General features: G+C 46.3%; 1 protein-coding gene across 2 annotated transcripts in view; it reads left to right on the forward strand.

Annotated features, from left to right (window-relative positions):
• The window catches only part of ATP9A (ATPase phospholipid transporting 9A (putative)), a 53433-nt gene extending 39176 nt beyond the window's left edge, over window positions 1-14257 (forward strand). For both annotated transcript variants that reach the window (XM_017735023.1, XM_017735032.1), the window contains exons 17-29: window positions 203-295; window positions 1189-1272; window positions 2169-2339; window positions 4103-4201; window positions 4454-4543; window positions 4631-4775; window positions 5268-5332; window positions 6081-6236; window positions 6588-6652; window positions 7435-7543; window positions 8788-8845; window positions 10723-10926; window positions 12082-14257. In XM_017735023.1, the coding sequence (XP_017590512.1) occupies window positions 203-295; window positions 1189-1272; window positions 2169-2339; window positions 4103-4201; window positions 4454-4543; window positions 4631-4775; window positions 5268-5332; window positions 6081-6236; window positions 6588-6652; window positions 7435-7543; window positions 8788-8845; window positions 10723-10926; window positions 12082-12218 (1476 nt within the window). In that variant the 3' untranslated portion in view covers window positions 12219-14257. The remainder of the gene's footprint in view (window positions 1-202; window positions 296-1188; window positions 1273-2168; window positions 2340-4102; window positions 4202-4453; window positions 4544-4630; window positions 4776-5267; window positions 5333-6080; window positions 6237-6587; window positions 6653-7434; window positions 7544-8787; window positions 8846-10722; window positions 10927-12081) is intronic.
• Window positions 14258-17056: the final 2799 nt, after the last annotated feature.

Raw genomic sequence — 17056 nt, forward strand, 5'->3', positions numbered from 1 at the left:
TTCCTGCTGCAAGGACCTGAGTTGCAATTGAATAGGCATCTCCTTCTGGCCCTGAGACAGGAAGTGGAGCTGGTGGCCCTTCACCTGACCCAGAGCAGCCAGTTCTGTGGCTGCTGTGCTGAGAATTCGTCACTCAGTTTGCTGAGGGCCCTCCAAATCTGTTGATGTTGTCCCAGCTTAGGCTGCTGTGTTTGCTCTGCAGGATGAATCCACAGGAGAGATCACGTTCTACATGAAGGGGGCAGATGTGGTGATGGCTGGCATCGTGCAGTACAACGACTGGCTGGAGGAGGAGGTACGGGAGGGCTGCTCCTGCTTCTCTCTGCAGCAGGGGGGACCTAACTGCTAAAATACCTGCAAGCCAGAAGGTCACTGATCTTGGCAATTCATTGGATTAGTCCTCAGCCAAATATATCCACAGTAACAAGGAAGTCAGTGGCAGTTCAGCATGTTTAATGCGGGATAAGTCCTGTACATAAAATGGGTTTTGCTCCAAACTGATTGACACTCACCAAATTTGTCCTGGGATTGATTCTGTGCTTGGATCTATTTTAGCCTGTAAGGTCTAATTTCAAAAGTATATTTGGCAGCTTTGTACTGGGGTGTGTTTGTCAGGTTAGCATTAATGGTGGCACAGAGTTCATGAAATACCAGAATGGTTTGGGTTGGGAAGGACCTTAAAGCCCATCCCATCCCACCCCTGCCATGGGCAGGGACACCTCCCACTGTCCCAGATTGCTCCAAGCCCCGTCCAGCCTGGCCTTGCGCACTGCCAGGGATCCAGGGGCAGCCACAGCAGTAGCTTCAGTTACTGGTTCTCTGGTCTTCAGAGAAATAATTGTAACTTGGTCTTACATTAAAGAGCCAAAGATGTGAAGTCTACAAATCACAGGCTTGTGCCCTTTTTTACTTAGAGAAAATTTAATCAATGGGATTGTTTCTGTCACTCTGGTATAGCAGAGAGGGCATTTTTCTTCCTGATCAGTGGGATAGGTCACAAACCATTGCAGATCCCCTCTTTAGAGTTTATCATGCACTTTATCAGATCTTATAGACTCACTGGGGTTGCTCAAATGGGATGATTATTTTCTTAACTTGCTATCTTACACTGCCATCTCCACCCTGCTGTGCATAAACCATTTCAGTGGAGATGGAGTTGATGGTTTACAATGTGATCCTTCCTTGCAGTGTGGTAACATGGCTCGGGAAGGCCTGAGGGTTCTTGTTGTGGCCAAGAAGTCTCTGACGGAAGAGCAGTATCAAGACTTTGAAGTAAGTTTTTATTTGGGTTTTTTCCTTTGTTTTTAAACAAACAATCACTGAAGTGATTCTCACAAAGCTCTTGTGATAATGCTGCCTCTTGTCTCCCAACTGTCTGCTAGAATTGTTGTTCTAAAATGTCTTGATATTCTTAATCAGTTCCTTTCAAGTGATAGGTATGAAGTGGGTATCCCAGCCAAGACCCTCCCAAGCAGTTCCTGAATCCTGCCTTATAATCTCTTGTGGTTATAAATTCTGCAAATTCTCATCATTTGTTAAACAAGTTTGGGAAATGTGTTGGCTTTTAATTTCCATTGTTGCATTCTGACATCCAGGGAAGCTGCAAACAACCAGAATACAACCCAGACAGCTCCCTGGAAACACGGGCTCCACGTGTGGGGTTTGGGTCTCTTCCCCAGGGCACTGACTGGCTTAGCCAGGCAGGCAGAATGGGAAGGGGAACTGTTCAGTTGATGCAGAGATGTGGTAGTGGAGCTGATCAGGATTCTCTGGTGCCATTGTTTCTAGAAGTGTTGCCTGTGGTGGGAGGGAGCTGCTTGCAGGCTCTCTGCAGGTGCCACTCCAGCAGCTGCCTTTGTGTACCCAAGGTCATGCTGTGCCCTGTCCTGCCCACCAGCAGCAGCAACAACCCCCTGAAGCACTTTCCACCTTACTCTGTGACAGGCACCTCGTGTTCACCAGCCCTTACAGGTTCCATCTCTAATCATGGGATCACAGAGTGGCCTGGGTTGGCAGGGACCTTAAAGACTCTGTGTTTCCAGGCTGTGCACAGGGCCACCTCTCCCTAGACCAGGTGGAAGGCCACAGAGGGAGGTTAACTGCTTCACCCTGGAGCTGGTCAGCCCTGTGTGCCCCAAAGGCAGGCTGACCGTGCTGTCTGTCCCCAGGCACGCTACGTCCAGGCCAAGCTGAGCGTGCACGACCGCTCCCTCAAGGTTGCCACGGTCATCGAGAGCCTGGAGATGGAGATGGAGCTGCTGTGTCTCACTGGGGTGGAGGATCAGCTGCAGACAGACGTCAGGCCCACGCTGGAGACGCTGAGGAACGCTGGCATCAAGGTCTGCCTAGCCCAGGGGTGCTCCAGCAGCAACCCTGAGACCCTCTGGAGTGCGTGGCACTGTCGCACGGGCAGGAAATTAAGGGAGCTGGGGGCCCTGTTGGGCCTTTAACCATTGCTTTGGGAACAGAACATGCTGCAAGGAGTAAATGGTAACACATGAGTCACCTCTTGTGCTTTTCATCCCCTCACACACCCTGGCTCCTCCTGCAGAGAAAGGAATCTTTCTCTGGGGGCACAAGGGGGGTGCAACAGGAGCCTTTGGGGCAATTCTTCTTTCGGGGAGTTGCATGAAACAAGGCAGGTTTGGATGTGTTTGCTTTGTGGTGCCTGAACCCCGTGCTGGGCTTGAAGCTGTGGATATCCACGTTTTCAGTAGCCACTAGAGGGGAGTCTGAGCCAAGAGAATCAGGGACTGGATGGGTTTTTTCCAGCTTTCTGGGCTCCGGCATCTCTGACTCCACACCTACAGCCTTAGCTGTGCTCAGCAGTGAGGGAGCTGCTGTGGTGCCTGCATAGGTTCTCTCTCTGAAAACTTTGTCAGCCTTGCAAAAGGGAAAAAAATGGATTAAACATTCAGATTTGGGTAAGAAAAGTAGGTGAAAGGTCCTGGTTGTGGTTTCTCTGCTTTAAGTCGCAAAGTGAGCAAAAATCTGAAGCCCTGCTGTCAATACAAATCAGGGCTGTGTGTTTGGGGGTTAGGTAGGAAGTGAAATTCAAGGCTTGGGACAAACTTCCAAAAGTGCTTCTTTTTGGAGCCATCCCTGTAAACAGCAGAGGCTACAGCAGAGAAGTAAGACCAGGGGAATCAGAGTTCCTTAGTGATGTTGTAGTCCTGGCCCAGCACTCCAAAGGGGTTTCCTTCTTTCCTTTCTCCCCACCTTGGCTGGAGCTGGTGTGGGATGTGCTGAGCACTCCTTGCACTGCAGTGTTCATCAGGGCACTGCACATGAGCAGTAAATCCAGAGTGAAGGGGGTCTCGCAATTCATGACAGAGACCATCTTGTTAAGATCAAATCTCTTTCCAACCTCAGAATAGCAAACAAATAATTGAGTCTTTATGTGGGTTTTTTTTTTGTTGATGTTTTGGGATTTTTCTTGAGGTTTTTGTATTTTTCATTAAATATTCTTGGGCAGTGTCTTGAAAGAATAAAATCACCAGTGGAAAAAACCAAACTCACTGTGATATATTTACACTGGAGAAGGAATTCCCAGCCATTGCTGCTGACATTGCTTTCCAACTCCCTCCCCTCACCAGCACTAAATAAAAGGAGCAGTGTAGGTTTAAAAAAAAAAAAAATCTAAAAAAAACCCCTCAACCAAGTTAGTGTGTTCCAGACGTACACATCAGCACTGAGCTAACCCCAGTTGCATCATCCACATTTCTGGCTGGGCCAGGAGGGATCTTTCTGCAGCAGGGCCCGGTTGAGAAATGGCTGGGGAGGGACACGTTAACACACAAATACACATTTTTTTAGCTTGCATTTTGTGGGTTTATCAGCAGAATCTTGAAATATTGCAGGTGGGAAAAATGTTACACGGTGTTTGTAACTTCCTTTGTGTCTCAGCCTCTTTAAGAGCTTTGCTTTCTTTCACATGTGAGAATTTTCTTGTGTGTTTTAAAGTAGGGGTTTTTTAGAAGAATAATTTGTATGTGTGTTTTAACAGTCCTTTTATAAGCCTGAAGTGGCAGGTGGTACTTGCAGAGGTCCTGCAGACGTGGCTGTTAAGCTTTATTTAATACGTGAAGTGTTTGGATTTTAGGTGTGGATGCTGACAGGGGATAAGCTGGAGACAGCCACGTGTACAGCCAAGAACGCGCATCTGGTGACACGGACACAGGACATCCATATATTCAGACTAGTGAGTAACACCCACAGACCCCTCTCTCAGGGGGCCCACACTCTGGGACAGGAGGGGTGTGAGATCACAGCTGTTTTCCAGCAGGATATTTTTATTCTTTTGACCCAGCTTTCTACCCTACCCCAAGTTTTTGTTTCTGTGACTGCATGCCCTAACTCAGTTTCCTGGCCGTGTTACCTTTGCTCCCCCGGGACTCTCTGTTGTTCTGTCACCCCAGTGAAGCACACCTTGCTCACTTCCATCCTCCCCCAGGTGACAAACCGAGGAGAAGCCCACCTGGAGCTGAACGCCTTCCGCCGCAAGCACGACTGCGCCCTGGTCATCTCGGGGGACTCGCTGGAGGTAGGGACAGCCCCAGAGCCTGGGCTGGAGAAACCCTCCTGCCCAGAGAGCAGGCTGTCAATCAGGTGTGTGCTGTGTATCAATCAGGTGTGCCTGAAGTACTACGAGTATGAGTTCATGGAGCTGGCGTGCCAGTGCCCCGCTGTCGTGTGCTGCCGCTGCGCCCCCACCCAGAAAGCCCAGATCGTGAGGCTGCTCCAGGAGAGGACGGGCAAACTCACCTGTGCCGTGGGTAAGTGACCAGCTGGGGAGAGGTGACCACGCAGGATGGCACCTGCGATTTCTTCTTTTAGAGGAACAGTCTCACATCATCTCATAGCACCTGGAAATGCTGATTTAGGGAGTGGTGGTTTTTTGGGACGATTGCGAAGATGAAATTTTGCACGTGGAAATTCAGTGCCAAACTCCTCATAACCCTTTCAGGTGGCATCTTTGCAAAACAGAGCTTGAACCTGACCAGGTGAAGTGCCACTGTTAATCTGAGAGCTTTGTTTCAGCATTGTAGATATAATGGTACCACCTACAAGCGAGATAAATCAATCACTGACCTGTCGATTGAAACAAACTTAAGAACTTAAATTCATGATTTCTATTTAAACTCTTGCTCTTGTTGATTGGGTTAAGCGTTTCTTGTAATATTACCGTGTGGTGCAGATGACTTTGGTGGGGTTGCAGATTGCCCCTGTTGCTTAACTCCCAGTTTTGTTTGTGCTCTGCCCTGCAGGTGATGGAGGGAATGATGTTAGCATGATTCAGGAGGCTGACTGTGGTGTTGGAGTTGAAGGAAAGGTGAGATTACCTCATGTTTCATGAGAATTTCTGTGGCCAGTTTTCAAGCAACTCTTAAATGAATCCTCAGAAATTTGTGCAAGAAAGGGAACAAGCTCCCACAAGAATCATCATCAGACCGGTAGCCCTATCGTGAGAAATAATTTGGCTATAAAGGAGACTACTGTTAAAGGGAGTTCAAATTCGTTATTTGGTTCTTGGCAGAATCCCTGAATTTGGACCCTCATGTTAGTTTGGGGGGTTTTAGATGCTCCAGATGCTGGAGTTATAATTACACTGATAAGATATACCCTCCGTGCACAATTAAATACTGTTCATGTTAGTTTGCAAAACAAAATTTGGGTTGGAACTCTGATTCCTGCACATGGAGCTGTGTGGAGCTGCAGGGCTGGATTGGCAGCAGCAGACAGACTCTGCTTGCAGTGAGCCAAAGTTGAGTGAACTTTTGAGACACAGAATTTGTGTTCAGCACTTTGATAGGAGTGTCATGTTAACGTGTGTGGTGAATCAGAATCCAGAGGTTGCTTAGAATTGGAGGCCAAGGTTCAAATGGAAATTCTCCTCATATTTTTGCTCTTTGCTTAAAATCCACAGTGGAAGGAGAAGTGCTGAGGCAATACTCTCCCTCACCTAACATATTGCAAATATTCCTGGAAATTCTGTCAGTGATAACTCAATAATAACATGATATTCTTTGTTTCCAGTACTGAAGTGATCTCACTGTGCTCTTCCTTGCTCTTGTTCCCAGGAAGGGAAGCAGGCATCGCTGGCAGCCGATTTCTCCATCACTCAGTTCAAGCACCTGGGTCGTTTGCTCATGGTCCATGGAAGGAACAGCTACAAGAGGTCTGCAGCCCTCAGCCAGTTTGTGATCCACAGGAGCCTCTGCATCAGCACCATGCAGGTAAAGGGGCTGCCAGGAGGGGGTTTCCAAAGAGAGGTGGAGAAGCCAAATCCTAAAGGAAAGGTCCTGTGTCTCATTTTGGATGCCATCATTTCTTGTCCTGAGAATTTTCATGGGTTGGGACTTGAGGATGTTACTTCTATATGAAAACACACGAGAAAGTTCATGGTATTGGACAAATACCAGCAGCTGCTCCAAAGGAATAGAAAGGGTTGATATTCCATTAGTCTGTCTTCATTTCAGGAATTTGGAGAACCCACTGCAAGAATGTTGCAGTTTGAGCAGAGTGTATTTTTAAGCTGTACTTTTACTGCGGTTTCTTAGTGCCTAAAAAGCTCATTTCTTTTCTAGGCTGTTTTCTCATCAGTATTTTACTTTGCTTCGGTTCCTCTCTACCAAGGCTTCCTCATCATTGGGTAAGAGGTCACTTTTTACTGGTAATGAGGAAAGCCTCTGCACAATGAACACTTCTGGGCTGATTAACATGCAAGCCATGCACATCCCCACTCTGTTACGGCTGCTTCAGGGGATGGGTGTGAGCCTTGTCCCCTTCGTGCTCCTCTGCTCTGAGCACTCAGTGCAGACACTTCTAGAAACCTTTCCAGCAGGATGGTTTGTCACATTTGTGAAGCAGCCCATCCTCCAGGAATGTTCCTTTGATCCCAGTAAAAGCAGAGGGACAGTTGTGCTGGGCTGGTGTCTGCACAGCAGTGAGAGGCAGTGCCCTGCTCCTGGCAGTGTCAGGGAGAGAGACAACCCAACCTCTACAATAGGAGGAGTCAGTTCCTGTCCAAAACCTGTCTAAAACAGGGCATTGCAGCTGTAATCCCTCTATGACTTCTTACACTTTTGAGTACATAATTTAAAAAAACCAGCAAATTCATCTCCATTCCCTTCTGATGCAAACAAAATCAAACCTGAGCTCTAGAGCAGACTTTGGGATGGGCACAGGTCAGTCCTTGGCTCCATTAATAACTCACTGCAATACTTGAACCAGTCACCTGTGTTTGAGTGTTCCTGATCAAAAGTCACTCAAAAAGCCAGCCTGATGGTTTTATCCTACCTGCAAAACTTTGCTGTGTTCCCTTTGCAAGTTTTTATAATGTGTGCATTATTTAGCACGTAAATTTCTGGAGCCTGGCATTTGTTTGTTCATCTCCACCTGAAATAATTTACTGGTCTTCTGCCTTCCTTCCAGGTACTCCACAATTTACACCATGTTCCCCGTGTTTTCTCTTGTCCTGGACAAGGATGTGAAATCTGAAGTTGCAATGTTGTACCCAGAGCTCTACAAAGATCTTCTTAAGGTGTGGGAGACTTTTGTTTGTGTGTTTTGGTTTAAGGCAAGATCCTCATCTTGATCTGAAACTGTAAATGTGTAAAGTCACATACATTGTCAGGAGATCCAGAACTTTATCAGGCATTTTCAAGCAAAATTCTGTTAAAGTCAAATGTGAATTAACAGATAGAAGCAGAATTCCTGAGAGTTGCTTATTGAATGCTACATGAACTGCAATTTATTAGAAACGGCTGGGGAAGTAGAAGTTCCATTCTGTGGGAAATTCTAGGGATTTAATATTACCAATTTGTTCCATAATAAAGGGAAAAGAGAAACTGTTGGGGATTTGGCACTGTCCTGATGCCAGAAAAGGGAAGAGGAGAAGGGATATGCTCATTTGATGGAGGCAGGAGGTTATCCCAGAGTTTCTTCAGTAGAAATTTGACTTGAGCATGATCTAAAGGTTTGCTTGCTGTGCCATTTTTGTAGCTTTAGCATCTAAGTCAGGTCCTTCTCCTTAGACAAAGAGAACTTTATTTTATGTTTACCATAGAAATACCAGGAAGGTAAATCTTGTCTTAGGTTCCTTTGTAATTTTTTTTCTTCCTCCCTGGAAAATGTTTTGAGTAACTGGGGTATGCAGCCTGGGAACATCTTTCTTAATTGAAGGAAAGGGTGGACTGAGTCTTCACCAGATTCTTTCCCTCAAGGATTCCTGTTTAACAGATACTCTCAGAAGCACAGCCTGTTTTTCCAGAGCCTCAATAAGCCTCCATCTGGTTTCACTTGTATGTTGTCTCTTATGTCATAAACCACTAATTCTTCAACCATCCTTAGGCCTGGTCTAAACATAGGGGGTTTTGTGCTGGTATGGCTGTGTTGGCTGGAGATGGTTTTTTAAAATCTATCTGCCTTCAGTATGAAGGTGATTTGTGTGTGTCTAGAAATACAATATTAATGTATTCACATATATGTGTGTACGCACATCTTATATTTCACAGTTTGGTGACTAAACTCCTGAGACATCTTTGCACTGAATTAATTGTGTGTGCAGTGAGGACCAGGCTGTGCTGTAGGAGCCCTGAGCTTCCACAGTCCCTTCGAGCACCCAGAAAAATGAGAATAAAGGGGCCACTGCCTCAGAGTTGTTTGATTTGTTTTATTTAATTATTTTTCCAAAGCACTTTCCAATTCTCTTATTAATTTCTAAGTTGATCAGTAAGTGAATTTTCATAAAAGAAAACCCTTTGTCTTTTTTTTCCCCCCACCCAGGGACGACCATTGTCATACAAAACATTTTTAATCTGGGTCTTGATAAGCATTTATCAAGGTAAGAAATCAACTTCTGCTTGTGCCTTTAGATGTTTGTGTGTGTGTGACTGTCTAAGTTTCTGTATTGCAGGAAGCTAAGTAAGGCATGAAATGAATTTCCCAAAGTATCCTTGTGGTGATGAATATATATATTTTTTGTCTGGGAAAATGTCAGTAGCATTACCAAAGGAAAAAATTATCTGAAACCAAATATTGGCAGTAATTGGTCAACCCTGTGATGTAGAATTCAAACCATTGTGCCTCTTCCCATCAGAGCCACGCACTGTAATTTAGTGCAAGTTCCTTGCAGTGCTGTAGTTGCCCCATCTGTAAAGCAGAGCTCATGACTCTCCCCTTCTTTTGGAAAAAGTTCTCCAATCTAGAGATTTTGCAGGTTTTTGTCCACATGGAAAATGCAGCATCTGTAGCCTTCTGTATTTTATCCAGAAATGGAAGTGGCAATAGTTCTGGTTGCTTCACAGCCATCTGTAATGCAGGGTCGGAGTCGAGCTCAGGTTCTTGATCATATCCCATACACTCTAATTAGGCTGCTCAGCAATTAAGTAAATGCCTCAATTACAATGCATTTTCAACAGTGGATGTAGTAATTTGGGTATGTATCTAAGAAGGTCTTTTCTTTCATTTTGTCGTTTTTTTAATCAAGTACCCTCAAACTCAAATACTCTCTCTGAGCGTTAATCAGGGAATTGTGGAAAACAGGTCAATAATGTGGAGCTAAAAGCTGAAGTGGCAATATTTCTTGTTTTCCAAAACTCCCTTATCTACACAAGTTAGAATAATGGGTCAAAATAAGCAGGTAATTCTTATGGATTTAACTGATGTTGCCATCCTCAGCAGGGAGTGAATCTAGGAGTGTTACAAATGAAGGTAACAAATCTCTGTTACCTTCATTTTCTGAAATCTATCACAGGAGTCCTACAACAGGGATCAAGGGCTTGGGATGCCGTGTATCACAATGGCAAAGCCAAGGCACGGGTAGAACCCTCCCAAGTGGTGGAAAGCTGCAGCCAGAGGGTGATGCATGGGGGGAAAGATTCCTCCTTGAGCTAAGAGCACTCTCTGGTTACAGGGTTTGGTTAAAGTGACTTCACCAGTGATGTGCTCAATAACCAGCAAACAGCGGCCAAACAACGGGGCCAGTTGCTAGCAGAGATGAGCCCGACCAAAACTTGAGCAGTCCCAAAGTTTGGAAAGTTCACAGCTGGATTTGAGCTCTGTGGCTGGGGCTCTGTTCCCTCACAGGTTTTCCCTTCCGGAGGCAGCCTGGGTGATGGATGTTGGTGTGGATTACTCATGCTGCTCACATGAGTTATTTGTGCAGGTGGCCTGGAGCGAGCCCTGGCCAGCCAGGATAGGAGCACAAACAATGCCTCGTTAGCACAGCTTTAATGGGATTCTCTTAGCGGGAGGTGTGAAGGGGAGAGATCTCAGCCCAGGCAGTGCAAACTGAGGCTCACTTGCATCCACTGAGCTTTTCAACACTTTGCTGCCTCTTGGCACCAAGGCAGTGCAGTAGGATATAGAAGAATTTGATATCTTTTAGCTTCTGACTAGTGACCAAGTGCTTTTCTGGGAGGATAGAGTTTCATGATGTTAGAGATCTCCAGTTGCCAAAACAGCATGTATTAATTTCCTATCTGCATGTGTCCATGAATATGATAGACTGTTAGAAAACCTTGGGTACCTCTGTTGTAACTTTTCCCTGTCTTCTCATCAGTTCTGTCTCCTAAATAGTAACTGATTCGTTGTTGTTACATTCATCAGGTTTCATGAAAAACAGCCTCAAGACAGGATTGTTTCAGCCTTTCCAAGACCTAAGTGTGGGTTTTAGAGCTGAGCCTGGTGCTTGACTCAAATAGTTCCATTCCCTTGCAGGTAGCATCATCATGTATGGAGCACTCCTCCTCTTTGAATCCGAATTTGTGCACATTGTTGCCATTTCCTTCACGTCGCTGATTCTCACCGAGTTGCTGATGGTGGCACTGACAATCCAGACGTGGCACTGGCTCATGATCGTGGCTGAGCTGCTCAGCCTCTCCTGCTACATCGCTTCCCTGGTCTTCTTGCACGAGTTTATTGGTAAGGGTGGATGCTCTCCTCAGTCAGTTCATGGTCTGGATGCTAACTGCAAAGAGCTGAATTGAGCAAAAGACAGCTGGTAGAGCCAGCAACAGGCACAGTGACAGCGGTACCAGAGTAAGCTCTGTGTGATTCGAAGGCACTTGGAAGATACTTTATGGTTCCTTCCCATAGCAAAATGCTAGAGAAGGTCAAGGTGGTCAGCAGACTGTGCTGGGAATCTCATCCATGCTTTGAGCTCCAGCACGTGTCAGCTCTCTCATGTAGCAGTGGCCTTTATTTCCATATGGGAATTTGAGATTAAAGATTGAAGTCTCTGCTGTTGGATTGAAAACAGCGAACTGTTTTTAAACTGGGTGAAGGAGCTGCCTCCGAAAACTTCCCGTATTTTATCTGTTCATTGGGACCATTCTCTTATGGGTTTGGTTGGTGGTGGTATTTTAGTTGCCTGCAGCAGAACTAATCCTACTCCCTGGCTAGAGGGAAAAGGGTGAGGAATTCCAGATTCCCCCAGTAACTGTCACGTTGCAAATATCAGACCCATGGGCTTGCTCCAGTGTTCGTGCAGGAACCACAAGATGTCACTACTTCTTCCATAAAGCTCTTTCCTAACTGAAGACAACAGGGATAACTTCCCCATGGCTGGATCGATCTGTCTTGCATGTGGTTATACCAGATCCATTTTGAATGATGCTTCTACTCTTTTTGTAAAGATTCTGAGGTGTTCTGAGTCAAGAGCTGTGTTTGCTGGGCTCAGCCAAGCAGCAGAGGCAGCTCCCAGAGTGGGAGGACATGCAGTGCTTGGCAGTGCCAGGAGGATATCCCTGTGTCAGCTGGGGTTTGGGAGGGCAGTTACCTGTGACAGTCACATTCCTCACACCCCCCTGCACGGCACATCTGCATCTTCTGGCGAAGAGAGGGGCAGAGGAGTGAGGAGCCAGGTATCTTTGCTTTGAACTTGAATATGGAGGTGGGGCAGTTTTAAGAATTGTAAAATCATAGAATGGCCTGGGTTGGAAGGGACCTTAAAGATGATCCAGTTCCAACCCCGTGCCATGGGCAGAAGGAAGCGCTGGTAGATTGAGCTGCTTTTCTGCACCCCTTCCCAGAAGGTCCTCCCCATGTTTTTGACCTTGTGCTCGTTTCTCCACACAGATGTTTACTTCATTGCCACCCTGTCGTTCCTGTGGAAGGTCACTGTCATCACCCTGGTGAGCTGCCTGCCCCTCTACGTCCTCAAGTACCTGAGACGGAGGTTTTCTCCCCCCAGCTACTCGAAGCTCACGTCCTAGGGCTGCTCCTTGCACACAGAGACAGACATTGCCCCCGGCCCAGAGACAAACCCCCAGCTGTCCCCACAACGAGCACGTCCCGTACCTGCGCCAGGACCCCGTGGTGTCTCTGTTACCTGCTGCTGTAGTGAGAGACTTCCAAACTGCCCTGAGCAGGAACCTAACACGAAAAGGGAGCGTTTGGAGGGTGGAGGCTCTTAGCTCATCCGGTTCTTGTCACTTTTGTTCCACTAACTGGGGTCAAATGCATGGAACTGCGATGGCAATGGGTTTCTCTTGCATGGTTCAAAGCCTCTGGAAGCTGCTACCTGACCTTGGGATTTACATTTGACAATTTAAAGTGAATTTTTTAAGTGTCTGCACTGTTCTTTGCATTGTGTTACCTTTTTTTGTGTTATTTGTCTTTTTGATTCAAGTAGTTACATTCTTTTTACATCTTGGAAATCCCTTAATGTAGGTGATGCACTACACTGCTGACAGCTGATTCCTGATTTATGGCATGTTGTTTCCATAATGGGGCTCCAGCCTGTCGGATCTACACACACTGGAGAATCTGAGCGTGTCTGAGATTTTCCTTCCGTTGAAATGTGGTCACCCCAGTGATTTTGGAGGTATCCAGCCATTGATAAAGACAGAGAAGTGGTAGTTCTAAACGAGAGAATTCGGTTTTGTTTAGCTGTTGTGCTTCCTGTTAAAAGGAGCCTGTGATACAATAGTTTTACTCTGTATTTATTTGGGTAGGAGAAAATTATCTAAACTAAAGCAAATCCTCTTTGGAACAGAACTTTGCAGTTGATCATCCTTGAAATGTGTCAACAACGTGAGAAGAGACTCGTACTGTTCTGCAGACAATGTGGCAGACGTGTCTTGAATCCTTGGAGACTGAAAGGAGAGGTCACAGAGCTGCTACTCCTCACAGCTCCATGAAATCTGTTTCCTGTTAGTGTGAAACTGTGAGGATGAGCTGCAAATAAGCAGAGGCACTCCTAGGTGGATGTTTTAATGACATGCTCTCTGCAGAGAGGCAGTTTTTGGAACCTTGCACTTGCTCTGCTCTAAAAACCAAGCCCGAATCCCAGGAATGGGTTCGTACAAAGGCACTAGGCTCGTGTGCAGAGCAAATTTATGCAGTTTGAATTTTCAGAAATTAAACTCAATGAGTTCTGTTGTTATAGTAAACTTTGGTCCACATTATAATATCATGAGGAGAGCAACATGTGCTTGGGCTTCTCAGCAGAAGGACAGAGACTTACAGGGATCTTTTAGAGTTGGGTTGATGCATCAAACACGGATGAGCTTTTAGTGGCAGCCATCCTTGTCTAAAGGCTCTTTAGTCTGTGCTAAATTAGTTGCTTGCTGTCTTCTTCCCACATCAGAGAAACCACAGGCGGAGCTGGCACTGCTTGGCGCCGTTGTTCCTTGGCTGCACAGGAGGAAAAGAGCCCAGAGCCCGAGCCCCTGTCCCAAAGCAGAGCCTGAGCTCACTTCTGCTGTCCCAAAGCAGAGCCTGAGCTCCCTTCTCCAATCTCAAGGAAGCCCTTCCAGGTCAGGTCCACCACATTGGCAAGGTGCAGAAGCTCCTGGGTCATCTCTGTGCCATGCTGAAGCTCTTGAAAGGGCTTCCAGCTCCTGCTGCCATTGCTGCAGGAGTTCCTGTGGCAAACAGCACAGAAGGTCTGATGTGAAAATCCATGGAAAATGGGAGAGTCGTTTTAAAAGAGCCTGTGTTGGCCCACAGTGCTGTGTCCTGAATTTTCACCTCTTAAGGTGGCTGTGCCTCGTGTGGTCAGTGTGTGGCAGTTGCTCCAGGGAATGTTTTGCACAACCTGACCTGCCTTCCTTGCTCTCAGTTCCCGTGAATAAATATCAAAGGGATGGGGGAGCAAGTTCCAGAAGTTTAGAGAAAAATTGGATGTGCTTTGTACCACCTGTGGCTTGGGGTGAGAGGAAGGTGCAAGGCCATGTGACCTTGTTGTTTCATGTGGTGGAAACCCTCTTGATTTAGAAAATAAGGTTTCAAAATCCTTCAGGAATAAGGGCAGCAAACACTCTTTTACTCACGGGTTTTATTTTGTGCCAGTTTTCTGATAGGCTTGGGTCTGAAGCCCTGGTATGGAGCAACTGCCTACAGAAACACCCTGCTGGCTAAGGGAAGCTAATTCTCAATATTCACCTTGTCATAATGGTTTGAAAATCTGGTTCTTTCCTTATGTTTTATTTTTTTTTTTTCCTAAAAGTAGTATTAATATACATTTCTACGTATTTGACATGTTGAACAAGGCTGTAAAAGTCCAGAGATTTGTCTTGTGGAGGAAAAGCAGTCCCTGAACAGCCTGTCTGGGGCTCACAGCCTTTTGTGAATTATGCTGTTTTGCCAGAAAGATCCTTAATATTGTCTTCATCATGACTGGAGTGTCGGCCATGCCACTGTTCTGGAGTCCCCAGGCAGCATTTCATAGGATCATGGAATGATTTGGGTTGGGAGGAACCTCAAAGGCCACCCAGTGCCACCCCTGCCATGGCAGGGAGATCCAGGGGCAGCCCCAGCTGCTCTGGGCACCCTGTGCCAGGGCCTGCCCACCCTCACAGGAAGGAATTTCATCCCAATATCCAATCTAATCTGCTTTCAGTAGGTTTAAGTACAAGAACCAAGAATTCTTTTGGCCCCCGGTGGTGACTGAGCCCCCCAGTCCCTCTGGGCTCTGGTGCCCAGCCCTGTCCCTCTCTCCTGTGTGTTGGTAGTTCAATGTCCTGCAACAGTGCCAAGCTACTGTGTGTAAATATTTGAGACATATATATGGTAGAATTCACTGTTTCCTCAAGTCAATACAGTTTACACTGAGTGGACCATATTTGCAAACTATTAGCATACACCAAGAAAGGGAGTGAACTATGATTTCATTTATATTTATTGAATCATAAGTTTAGTAACATATTGAGTAGAGTTGATAGTGATCTGTAGCTGTGTTTTGGGGTGTGGATTATGTTCTTTGCAGCTCGTGTTTTTGCACAAGGTAGTAAATCCAGGAAGTAATTTCTGCCTGGATATACACTACGTTTTTTCAAAGCAGTCAGAGACTAAAAAACTGCCATCTAACAAACAGCAGGAAAGAGGAATACTTCTGTTGTTCAAGTTTAGCACTTTATGTTTGCAATCCATTTCTCTTAAGTTATTTAAAAATGTTTTTAAAAGCAAAATTTAATTAATGTGTTCATATTTACTGTACATTAAAATAAATGGATTATCTGCTGGAAATTTCATCTTTTCCTCTAGTATGCTCATAATTTGTACTTTTGGGGAGTGAAGCATTGTTTTCTTCTTCTGTGTTGTATCTTGTTTGTGGCCTTAGTGTTCCTCCTGTTCCTTTATGTGTGTGGGTTCTGTGCTGTAGCAGGTCATGCGTGACTTGTGTGCTTTGGGACGGCTCCAGGTGCTGCTCCTGGGTCCCAGTGTGAGTCCCACTGTGCTCCTGCTTCCCCAGGTGCTGCTCCTGGGTCCCAGTGTGAGTCCCACTGTGCTCCTGCTTCCTGTGGCTGCCAACACTCCGTGCTGAGCTGCTTCAGGGCGAGGTTCTGTGGCACACACTGTTCTCTTCTTGCACCTCTGCAGGAACTCCAGCTGTGTCACAGCCCTCTCTATCTCCTTAACTCTGGATGTGCCCCCTCCACAGAGCTTTTCCTGTTCATCTGTGCACACAATTGTTTTGCTCAGCTCGTGGTGCAGTGGAAACCCAACGTTGTGTTCAACAGCAGCAGCTTCAGTCTGTGCAGGGTCTGATCACACCTGGCTGAGGGGTGGTCAGGGACATCCCTGGTGTCCCCTCGGGGTGAGAGCTCTGTGCTGGGAGCTGCAGTTGTGGCTGGGCAGCACCAGAGGTGTTTTCTGTGCTCCCTGAGCTGTCCCAGCCAAACCCCGGGACAGCCTCGGCCTCTGGAGCTGCCGAGGGAAGTTGTGCTGGAGTTGAGCTGGGTTTGGCAGGGAGCCCCAGGTCAGAGGGGGAATCCCTAAAGCTTCCCTTTGGGGTTTATATGTAAGAAAGCTGCTGCAGCCTCTGCTGCACCACAACCCCCTGGCTTGCACAAGCAGGGCTCTGACCCAGGGATGTGAACCCCTACCATGTGCAGCTCAGTGTCCCGAGCTGTTCCGGTGGCATTGGGCTCATCCCAGAGCGTCTGGGGCCAGTCCAGTGCCCACTGGAGGGGCTCCTTATTTATTATTAGTTATTTCATAAGTGTTAAACTCTATGATTTGCATGAAATCCTGTGGTTCACAGCTTTGCCAATATGGTCCATTACTACTGCCTATGACAACTTGTGTACTGATATGCCTTTGAGAACATTTTTAATTGTTAAAATTGTTTTTTAAATCAATGTTAAGTTAATTTAATTTTTAATGGGCAAATGGATTCTGGTGTCAAAATGGTATTTACTGTGATGCTGATGTTTTGTACCTGTCATCCAGCTAAACAACCTGTAAATACTCCTGAGTCAAAAGAAACATGAATGCCAATTATTTATTGTTCTGTGGAGTTACATGTCGCAGATGTGTAAGAACTGAAAAGGGAATGTTGTAAAACAAGGTGGAAAAAATAAATTTTATGCAACTTCTTTACTTCATCCCTGTATGATGCACCTGGTTAGTGCAGGCACGATCAGTCCCAGCTGGGCTGGGAATTGCCAGGATGTGGGGAAGCTGTACTGTGGGTCCTTAGCCTGTGCATGGGAAATGCACATCCAAGGAAGGATCAGAGCTGCTTCCCTAAATTCTTTGTAGAAGCGGTTTTGGTGTTAACGGGGATGGTCACTGCTGCTGGCAGCCACTGCTGGCAGTGAGAAGG

Source organism: Corvus brachyrhynchos, unplaced genomic scaffold (assembly GCF_000691975.1).
Source record: "Corvus brachyrhynchos isolate BGI_N302 unplaced genomic scaffold, ASM69197v1 scaffold10, whole genome shotgun sequence".
Classification (NCBI taxonomy): Eukaryota; Metazoa; Chordata; class Aves; order Passeriformes; family Corvidae; genus Corvus; species Corvus brachyrhynchos.